This window comes from Pseudomyrmex gracilis, unplaced genomic scaffold, assembly GCF_002006095.1.
Source record: "Pseudomyrmex gracilis isolate BER0280 unplaced genomic scaffold, ASM200609v1 scaffold_533, whole genome shotgun sequence".
In the NCBI taxonomy this organism is placed as follows: domain Eukaryota; kingdom Metazoa; phylum Arthropoda; class Insecta; order Hymenoptera; family Formicidae; genus Pseudomyrmex; species Pseudomyrmex gracilis.
In genome coordinates, this window is record NW_018021117.1 from 1 (window position 1) to 9,585 (window position 9,585).

Genomic DNA, 9,585 nt, shown 5'->3' on the forward strand with positions numbered 1-9,585 from the left:
GAGATCTGCTACTTGCGTTTAATGTAGAACGGCCTTTGAGTTCCACTTTTGTGAAAATACGGCTAAAACCAGCGGCTGAAACCGTCGTAAAAAATTACAATAGGATGGCCGCTCTCAGGTTTCTCTCTGATAGTAGTCTCTCTCTCGCGCAAGGTCCAGCTGCTTTGTGCGCATGCAGTGAACATTCAAGCACGCTTGCGCATTTCTCTTTCTCGCGTTCTTTCTCTCACTTTCCAATGCTTTGTCTCGCTCGCACTCACTTGGTAGATGCGCCTGCGCATAATGACGCTTGACCATCTATGCTCATATTTGGACCAGGGATGCCAGATACCGGCCGCTTGGTAGCATGCGGTAGCATGGAGGGGATACGCACACAGCTTCATGCCGTGTTCGGACTCCGAAGCTCGAGCGCACACGTACACGGCATGAAGCTGTGTGCGTATCCCCTCCATGCTACCGCATGCTACCAAGCGGCCGGAATCTGGCATCCCTGAATTTGGACTTCGTGCGTCTCCCTTTCTCGGGCCTCGTGCCTCTCATTGCGAAGATACGCGACTAGCAATATAGAAGTATTACATATATGTACATATATGAGTATTACATATATGCTTATTATACGTCTATGATTTCTACCGAATGAGCGCCGTCTGGTGGAAGGCTACCGCCTGCTCCCACCAAACACAAGCCAGTCTCAGAATGGACTAACCGTTATAGGTCCACTAACCACAAGCGCACCAAACCAAACTAACATGGCGTTACTTGGTTCAGCACGTGGTTAGTTAACTCAATCTTTAGGTAGTTCTTAAATCGAAATATAACATAAACAACATGGATTTACAATACAAGTGTGTATTTTACTTGTCAAATAAATTTACGAAATGCACGATAAGTAAATATTTTTTTGTTATCTAAAAGAGACAACTTATAGCAACTTTCTAACTTTTCTCTTCTTCAATAAATGTAAAAAACTACTTGTAATTAGACTACAGAACCGGATTTAAAAATATAAAAAACGATTCTAAACTCTAATAGCGACGTAAGAATGTTAACCGTTTTAAATGTGTTTTTACATGTTTAAACATATTTGCAGAACGATTCATCCTTCGAAATATTTGCAAGACCATCTCGTAAGTATTTTCTGCACAGAGATACGTGAATGAAAGAAATTCTATTTTAAAGACGTCCGGCGTTCTTGCAGGATCAAGAAATTCGGCCAGATGGTAGAAAATTCTTGTCGTTCCGTCCAGTAAGCGTCAACGTCTCGTCGATTGTTCAGGCGGACGGTTCAGCAATATTCAAGTTGGGCGACACAACTGCGGTTTGCGGCATCAAAGCTGTAAGTACATTGTTCGCACAATGCTTTACTATACATTTATTGTACACATTCATATTGTTTACATATTTCAATAAATTCGGATTTTATAAAAATTAAAACGGATTTGGTTAAGCGACGTGAGCGTATGTGAAAATGCGAGCGAGCGAGAATTTTATGAGATATATAAAAATTAAAAATACGATTGTAGATTAGATAAAGTTTGCGATCAGTATGCTTATAAAAAATCATCAATTTCCAGGAATTGGCGACACCAAAATCGGATACACCGGATAACGGATACGTAGTAGCAAATGTGGATTTATCACCCTTGTGTTCGTCGAAATTTCGTCCCGGCCCGCCGAGCGAGCAAGCACAAGTACTGTCTAAGTCAATAGATATTATATTGAGTAACTCGACAGCGCTTGATTTGAAAGATCTTTGCATTTGCAAAAATAAACTGGTATGGGTATTGTACTGCGATATCTCGTGTTTAAATTACAATGGCTCGGTTATAGATGCCTGCACCGGAGCGCTATTCGCGGCTCTCAAAACACGTAAGTTTATAACGTTGCGCGTTTGTGCTGCTGTTGATTTGAGAGAATTCTAATATAATAATATCTATTTCGCACATCCGATTGTTTTCGCCACTATGTATTTCATGAAAGATCTTCGCAGTGACCCTACCTGAAGTGAATTACAGCAGCGAAACGGGAGTTATCGTTGTGCAGCCCAAAAATAGGAAACCGTTTACCGTGAGAACAATACCAGTCTCCACGTCGTTTGCGCTATTTGAGAAGTCAGTTTTAATTGATTATGGATAAAGTATATATTTTTGTGTATTAATTACAATATATATTTGGTCTATCTTCTTGGCTAATTTGATTATATAAATTGTAGTCCGTTACTGATAGCGGATCCTACAGATGACGAGGAAGAGTTATCGTCAGGAAAGTTCTCCATTGTAATGGACGACGACGAACAGATTTGTTACATAAATAAGCCTGGCAAGTATTCTTCGTTTCTGGTACTCACATATTGTTTTTTTACATACACATGTATATATAAATTATATATTTTAAATTAACAGGCGGAATTCCGATCTCTCAAAATTTGCTCTCCAAAGGAATAGAACTAGCAAAAACAAGATCGAAGTTAGTCAGATCAGTAATTGAGGCAGCTATTTCGACGTTAAGAGTGAACAGTATTGAAACAGATACTTGAGAATATAAAACAGTGTTTTATTCATAAACATCTTTTACGTTGCATAATATATTTGTACCTTAATAAAAATTGAGAGGAAATAATTTATGCTCTTTATTATTTAGAGAAAAAGAGTGAGAAATACACTTTTGTGTAGAAGTAAAAATCAGAATGCAATTAAAACATATTTGTTTTCTCAGTAAAGAAATACTGTATTATGAAGTACAAAATAGTGATATCGTTGTATTTATTTTCATATATTGGATGTTTACAAAGACGGCAGTTTGTATGTGAAAAAATAGTTCTTCACAAAGTATGTAATAAAAAATAATTGTGCTAAATATCTTCATCAGTCTTCGAGGTTTTTCCCTAAACTTAAAGGATTATTCCTAAATTTAAGTTCTTTACTGCGTTAATTTAATACAAATATGCTTTTTTCATGATTCTTAGAAACTCCTCTTGCGATATCTCTCCGTCGCCATCCTTGTCCGCCTCGTCGATCATTTCCTGTATTTCCTCGTCTGTCAGAGTCTCTCCCAATTCATGGGCCACTCTTTTCAAATTTTTGAAAGATATCTTTCCCGTATCGTCGTCGTCGAAGAGACGAAAAGCTTGGAGTATCTCATCTTTCGAGTCTTTTTCCGACATTTTGACCGTCATCACATCTAGAAAATCTTCGTAAGATACTTTGCCAAGACCTTCCGGATCCACATCCGTTATGAGTTTCTTCAGTTCTTCTTTTGTTGGTTCAAAACCCAGAGCTCTCATGGCGACCTTGAGCTCCTTGGTTGCAATTTTTCCAGTCTCATCTGGATCGAACAAATCAAAAGCATCTTTTATATCAGTTTTTTGATCCTCTGTCAGTTCAAACTTTACTGTACTCTTCCTGCGAGCAGCACTGCCACTTTGCTTCTTGGATGTGGATGCCTGAAATATTAAAGAGAAAAAAATTGTCGTACAAAAATTTTCTGAAAAAATAATTATAATTCTTAGAAAAAAAAACTAAATGCAAATATAAATTAAAAGAGCACAGAATTTAACCAGAAATAGAATAGAAATATATGTTATAAAATAAAATCGAATTACCATTTTTGATGAGAAATTCTGAGCTCAATATATACGCGTGGTGTGTAATAGATTATTAAATATATGTATATATTAGTGTATGAGATCACTTCGTTTTCAGACGTTCGTGAATATAACCGCTTTTACCGTAAACTGAACGAGTTTAGTTTGATCGATATACGATACACCCATCATCACGTGCTCTTTCGAAGTTAATTGCAGCTTGCGTCAGGTGCACGCGAACAATGTACGAACGCATCAACGGCGGAATATTTAACGATAGAGCGATAAACAGCAAACCACACAGAAACACAAAACATAGCGCGTTATCATGAAGTTGAATTAGGTTATATTGTCTTTTTTTTTTTTTTTATTGTTACAGCTCTTGTTCTAAGACAATTTTCTGTCTCTTATATTTTATACATTTTGTTTCTTCTTTTTCTTTATAGTTTAATACAAATGTCGGTATTACTTCTCGCTGTTTGTTTTGTCCTATCTCCGGTGACATGTACGTATTTACTTTTACCTTAATGTCGCGTATTGCCGTTAGATGGAGTAGTCTGTTTTTCCGTTAAAAACTTCAAATTGTCTCTGCACGAACTTCTATTTCTTCCGTTTCCCGGAATTGTTCATCTTCTTCTTTTTCTATCGGTCTTTCACTTTCTTCCTCCGCATTATCTTGCTGAAGTTTTTGCTTTATTTCAAGTGCTATTTGTTTCGAGTCCACGTCGTCATCTACGTCTGTCCTCTTCATCCGCCTTTTCTCGCAATACTTCTTCAAGGCCTCTTCGCGAGTCTTGGCGACTTCGACGAGTACGTCGGCTATCCAACAGGCCACCACGTCGGCCAGAAGACGCAATTGCTGCGTCGTCCGATCGCCGTTTTGCGCGTCTATGTGTTCGTCAGGCAATGTCAAGCGCTTCAGTATCACTTCCGCGATATCCCGAATGTCCTTCCTATCCGTCAGACAATTATACTCCAAGATGCACCTGACCAAACGCTTTGCCAGCAAATACTGACACATTGTTGCGTCCCTGTCCAGTGGAGTTTCGTACGTCGTGTCCTTCGCGATCTCCTCCGCCCGTTTTTCCACGTGCGGAAACCGCGTTGCCGCCTTTCTCGCTTTGCGTTTCTTCCGCCGGATAACTCGCGCGGCTTCCCTGCCGAGAGAAACATTGTCGAACACGTCAAAATCAATTTTTCTGAATCGAAAATAAGAATTCGAAGTTATTGTTATACGGAGCTAAATTTGAAATATGCAGCGATACGTCACTCGGGAGTCAAGCAGGTTGCGGCCTCGACGATCCTGATTAGATTATCCACGAACATCGGCGGCAAAGTCGTCGCTTTCTCCCGCAACGTCATCAACGCGCGCTGTTTCGTCGGTCGCGCCAATTCCTCGATCCGTACCGACGCAAGTCCGTCGACCACTTGCAGCGCGTTGCGCTGCAAATGTTTGAAAAAAATATTAATAAATTATTGTTGTTGAAAAAATTTGTAATATATTTATGTTTAAATTATAAAAAACAAAATTGTGTTTAAGTAATTAATTACTTTAGCAGTTTTCGACGCTACCAACTTCGGTCGAGGCTTCAACTTTTTAATCTCTCTTTCCAATTGTGGACGCCTTTCCAATACGTCATCCTGTTCACCTTTAGCGACTTCTCTCTCGACGACATTCTCTTCATCTTCCTCCGCGGTCATGCTTGAATATTTTTCTTTAAGATAGGTACCTCAAATCCTGCTTTTACACCTCTTCTACAGAGCAATTCTAATGTCATCACGCATGCTTATTCGGTTATTTGATCATTCATTTCAAATGATAAGGAATTACATCTAGCTTGTGTTTGTTGTGTATACGTGAACACATGATAATTTGGAAATATTTAATACAAATTAGAACATGTTTTTATCGATCCATAATGAGAGTATGTAAAAAGACTTGGTGCGGATTTCGTGAAATTTTTTGAAAAGACCGAAGAGAGACGTTATAACGTGATGACATATCAATTGGTGATCGACATACGTCAACTTCAGAGTAAACACAATTTCCAAACGGGAAGAGAGCGAAGCGTTGTGCTAACATGACACCACTTCGCACCTATTGCAAATAAAATAAATTTCGCAAGATTAACGATAACCGACCGTGGTTAATCGACGACAATTTTCTCAACTCTATCCGAAGATGACGCGGGAGTCGCGTGACATTTCGCTCGCGCGGAGACAGCCCGCGTCCGTTTATTAATCGATCATTCCGAGAGTCGTTCTCTCTCTGTCCCTCTCTCTCGGCGTCCTCCGTCCGAGTCGCCCTCGAAAGGCAAATCCGGAGAAGGCGATCCCGCGGCAATAAGCGCGCCTAGACTACGTCACTCGGAAGAGATGTAGTTAGTCGAGTGTGTGAGAGCGCGTGTGATGATGGCATGAACGGTGCGCGTATCAGTTCCCACGAGACGGAGAGTGGAACGGGAGCGAGATGAGACGTGATCCCACCGTCGATGCGCGACGTTTAACAGCCCGCTGATCTGCCGCCGATCGACGGATACATCGGATCGCAGGAAAAAAAGATAACAGATTCGTTCGCCGTAAAGATCGTCCGTCGTCACGGCACCGGGACACACAGGAGCTATGACGAGATAACAGAGGCAGAATGAGACACAGCAGCAGCGGTAACCTATTCGGTTATGCGGTCCTCACGTTCACCCTCACTCGCTTCAAGGGTGAGTTCATTACGGCTTATTACGCGGCGCCGTGGCGCGCGATCAACAGCCCGCGCGACGACGTGGAATCTCCTCTCCGCTCTCTTTCCGGTCTACTTTGCCTTTTCTTTTGTAATGCTCATTGATTACCGTGCGCGCATTGTGCCCGCACGATCGGCTTCAAGTCTGAACGCTCGAGGGCCACCAGAAAAAATGGGGCAAGTTATATATATACATACGTGCATAAAAGTACATACGCGCGCGCCAAGTGGATATGTGCGTATGTGTGTATGTATGGATGTGTGATGTGTGCTCACCCGTGTTTTCAATTATTACGATTGTCGGTGAATTAAGTTTCACGCAGATGAAATTGTGCACGCAATTTTTGCAAAGTGTTCCATAAAAATGACGCTCGGTGAGATTCGATTTTGCGTATCTTTGCGAAACAAAAAGCAAAAAAACAAAATAATTTCGCAAGCACGTTGGATCTTCGTTTAACACTGTCTTGTAATTAATAAATTGTGCGGACAAAAAAACGCAGAAATATTTGCGCGATAACACGAGTAGAAGTAATGACATAGGCATTATAAATGTTTGTTGTTTCTTATTTTTCACTTTTGCGATAACAACAAGTGTCTATTAATATTTCACAGTACAAGCAGATGGTGGAGCTGCCTGTAAAGATCAACATGGAAACTCCTTTGAAAGTGGTTACCATTACATCCCAGGACCTGAACCATGTACCTTTTGCGTTTGTGATAACGGCAATCCGAAGTGGTGTAAGGCGTTTTATTGCAAATTTCTTGAGGTATGTGTAAACACACAGCAAAAAAAGTTTACCAATCGAAATAAATCTAAAATAACTTCGAAATAAACTAACGCAACTTACATAGAAGAAGTATGTGTTAAAAAAGTTTTCTTCTGTGTAACAGGAAAATTGCAAGTCTTATCGCCGAGGTGATACTTGTTGCGAGTTTATCTGCCTGGATGATACATCGACTAACAAGGGTGATGGAACCGAGACTAACGCGTTAGACGGAAATGTAAATTATGATATAGGTCTAGGATCAGTCGCCATTTTTGTGACGGGATTATTTTCGCTGTGTTTGTTAGTTCTTCTGGTGTATCGCTATCTGTGTCAAAGTAAAATGCAAGGTAATACATTTGGAATTAAGATTTTATTTTTCCGCAACTATGTTTGTTATAAAAACGTGGTTGGTGTGTCAGTTTGTGTGACAGGTCGCGAGAACAGACAACTTGGAGAGGACCAAAGAAGCTTAGGTAATATGGGTTATTTGGAGAGAGGTGGGTTGCCCCACGGGGTTCCCATGGACGATATGCCGTGCGGAACGGGCCTTTACTCCCTGTGGAAACCGCCTTACTTTCCGCGAGGAGAAGCGCCGCCACCTTACGAGGAAGCGGTCGCGGCCGCGCGAGCGGAACTGGCGTTGCTGTCAATGAATCCGCATCCGCTGTTGCCGATGAATTATTCCGACAGTTACATACCGAATACGAACAATCACACAAGCGTGGCGGTAGTCACAAACGCCCGGAGCGAATTGACTGTTAACACGCAAGCGTCATCCAACGATAGTCACGTAAGCACTCCGTTGATATCCGCGTCGAACAGACCGCTCTCCAGTCCCGGCACGTTCGCGACCGGCAGTTACCGACCGGTCAGTCAGAGCGGCGCGACGTCCACCGCTGGTTTGAATACAAACACCTCCACCACGAGTTTCACAATGGGAACAAACACGTACGAGAATCTGCCTGTTCCGGCGATGAGTTTTAACAACAGTCAACACTCCGGAGTGACCAGCGCCAGCGCGCAACCGTTGCTACCGATATCGCACTCCACGATACCCAAGAGTTATCGCCAACAAACGTCGACTCTGCCGTTGCAGAACGGCAACAGCGGCGGCGGCGCGTTCACGATATCGGCGACTCTTTCGAACTCGGACGTGTGCTCCCATCGCACGGTTCCGCGGACACTGACCACCCGAGTCATCAGCAAAGCGATGGACGTGCTGACCGATTGCTCGGCGAAGGACTATCTCTGCTTGTCGCCGAGCAACATCGCGGCGATGCCGCAGAGCTTGTCGCGTTCCGTGCAACAGTCAGCGGCTCTGGCGAGTCCGAGCAATTACAAGAGCATCAAAGAATCGGATGCATTTTACACGGACGCGCCTGTGGCGTCAGCGTCCGGTCTAACGCAATCCGAAACGTATACGGCAAACGTGGCGGACGCATCGGAGAAACCTCGAGAGTTTAAGGTACAGAAAACGACAATTTATAAATTTGTAAAAAATACACATATATCTGCGATGATCTCGCTGAATACAATATTTTCATTACTTGTTGCAGCCTTCGCTGAGCGTAGCTAACGAGATCAACGCGAGCGGCAGCTTCGACTCGATAACGTGCACTTGCAGCATACAGGCTTTACCGACTTTGCACGACGACACGGACGACTATCGGAGCGAGTGCGAGAACTGCAAGAGCGCGACAGGTTCTCGCTATTATCTGGATAACGAGGACGAGCTGCTCGCGTCACATCACGAAACCATGACGCTGCACAGAAGACCGGACGACGCAGCATCAAGTGCCACACCGCAGTATTATAGAACCTCACTTACACTGCCGACGAGTACACGCCAACGTACAAGGTAACATTCTGTCAACGTTTCATTCTTCATTGTTATGGAATTGTGGAAATATATATGTACATATACACATATAAGCAATACTTTATTACGATTTACAAAAATGAACACACATTGGTGCGTACAAAAGATTTTTCAGAAAGATCAGATTTTAAAATACTGTTTTTGAAATACCATTTAGGATTTCTGGGGCTCGTGAAAATTGGTTCAACACCATGCCAGAAAGTTCTAGCGGATCTTCCGACGAAAACTAAGTATTGCGAAGAGAGAAATAGCGAAAAAACAATGTTTAATTGCGTAAATAAGATTATTATACACACATACAACACAGGAACAACACGTAAATACAGTAATCTCTGTATGCCACATAAGTATTAAAAAAAATTATCTATACAGAGTGTCCCAGAATTATCGCGCTTCTCCTATCGAACAGGATAATCGTTACCGGTTGAAACGACGGCGTAATAATTTCTCATGTTGAGATATTTGAAACAAAAACAAAAAAAATTCGAACTCGTTGTACAACACTCGCAACGCGACGTAAAAACTTCTCTTTCAAACTTTCGCGAATCTCTCCATTTATGTCGATATAGTAGCACAGTTTAAGTCTTCCAAAAAAAAAAAAAAAATCTCTCTATTCTCCGTA

At 41.9% G+C, this 9,585-nt stretch overlaps 4 protein-coding genes across 7 annotated transcripts; 2 read left to right on the forward strand and 2 right to left on the reverse strand.

Moving 5' to 3' along the window:
• Nucleotides 1-678: 678 nt before the first annotated feature.
• LOC109860987 (exosome complex component RRP43-like) lies at nt 679-2,616 on the forward strand. 2 transcript variants are annotated; one of them, XM_020440431.1, is made up of 8 exons: nt 679-845; nt 1,091-1,127; nt 1,199-1,336; nt 1,575-1,691; nt 1,831-1,869; nt 1,981-2,111; nt 2,213-2,319; nt 2,403-2,616. In XM_020440431.1, the coding sequence occupies exons 1-8, from the start codon at nt 829-831 to the stop codon at nt 2,534-2,536; spliced, it is 720 nt and encodes a 239-aa protein (XP_020296020.1). In that variant the 5' UTR covers nt 679-828; the 3' UTR covers nt 2,537-2,616. The 2 variants fall into 2 exon arrangements, with proteins under 2 accessions (XP_020296020.1, XP_020296019.1); XM_020440430.1 differs by having other exon boundaries at nt 1,575-1,869; nt 1,991-2,111.
• Nucleotides 2,617-2,718: 102 nt separating this feature from the next.
• LOC109860988 (caltractin) lies at nt 2,719-4,181 on the reverse strand. 2 transcript variants are annotated; one of them, XM_020440432.1, is made up of 2 exons: nt 4,053-4,181; nt 2,719-3,442 (listed from the first exon to the last, which is right to left on the reverse strand). In XM_020440432.1, exons 1-2 carry the CDS (start codon nt 4,086-4,088, stop codon nt 2,933-2,935), a joined length of 546 nt encoding a protein of 181 aa, XP_020296021.1. In that variant the 5' UTR covers nt 4,089-4,181; the 3' UTR covers nt 2,719-2,932. The 2 variants fall into 2 exon arrangements, with proteins under 2 accessions (XP_020296021.1, XP_020296022.1); XM_020440433.1 differs by having other exon boundaries at nt 3,602-4,101.
• LOC109860986 lies at nt 3,938-5,622 on the reverse strand. 2 transcript variants are annotated; one of them, XM_020440429.1, is made up of 4 exons: nt 5,415-5,622; nt 5,135-5,338; nt 4,854-5,026; nt 3,938-4,740 (listed from the first exon to the last, which is right to left on the reverse strand). In XM_020440429.1, exons 2-4 carry the CDS (start codon nt 5,282-5,284, stop codon nt 4,161-4,163), a joined length of 903 nt encoding a protein of 300 aa, XP_020296018.1. In that variant the 5' UTR covers nt 5,285-5,338; nt 5,415-5,622; the 3' UTR covers nt 3,938-4,160. The 2 variants fall into 2 exon arrangements, with proteins under 2 accessions (XP_020296018.1, XP_020296017.1); XM_020440428.1 differs by having other exon boundaries at nt 5,135-5,621.
• A 264-nt stretch (nt 5,623-5,886) lies between these two features.
• Nucleotides 5,887-9,585, forward strand: LOC109860985 (yeast-form wall Protein 1-like). The gene is made up of 6 exons (XM_020440427.1): nt 5,887-6,297; nt 6,930-7,084; nt 7,209-7,431; nt 7,504-8,549; nt 8,641-8,942; nt 9,121-9,585. Exons 1-6 carry the CDS (start codon nt 6,228-6,230, stop codon nt 9,191-9,193), a joined length of 1,869 nt encoding a protein of 622 aa, XP_020296016.1. The 5' UTR covers nt 5,887-6,227; the 3' UTR covers nt 9,194-9,585.

Coding starts and splice junctions, on each gene's coding strand:
- LOC109860987 (XM_020440430.1), top strand. Junction 1,337..1,574: donor CGGTTTGCGGCATCAAAGCT/GTAAGTACATTG, acceptor ATCAATTTCCAG/GAATTGGCGACACCAAAATC. Junction 1,870..1,990: donor ATTCGCGGCTCTCAAAACAC/GTAAGTTTATAA, acceptor AGATCTTCGCAG/TGACCCTACCTGAAGTGAAT.
- LOC109860988 (XM_020440432.1), bottom strand. CDS start 4,088: ATGTCACCGGAGATAGGACAAAACAAACAGCGAGAA. Junction 3,443..4,052: donor GACAAAACAAACAGCGAGAA/GTAATACCGACA, acceptor TTAATATTTCAG/GCATCCACATCCAAGAAGCA.
- LOC109860986 (XM_020440429.1), bottom strand. CDS start 5,284: ATGACCGCGGAGGAAGATGAAGAGAATGTCGTCGAGAGAGAAGTCGCT. Junction 5,027..5,134: donor TAGCGTCGAAAACTGCTAAA/GTAATTAATTAC, acceptor AAACATTTGCAG/CGCAACGCGCTGCAAGTGGT. Junction 4,741..4,853: donor GCAACCTGCTTGACTCCCGA/GTGACGTATCGC, acceptor TTCTCTCGGCAG/GGAAGCCGCGCGAGTTATCC.
- LOC109860985 (XM_020440427.1), top strand. CDS start 6,228: ATGAGACACAGCAGCAGCGGTAACCTATTCGGTTATGCGGTCCTCACG. Junction 7,085..7,208: donor TTTATTGCAAATTTCTTGAG/GTATGTGTAAAC, acceptor TCTGTGTAACAG/GAAAATTGCAAGTCTTATCG. Junction 8,550..8,640: donor AGAAACCTCGAGAGTTTAAG/GTACAGAAAACG, acceptor TACTTGTTGCAG/CCTTCGCTGAGCGTAGCTAA.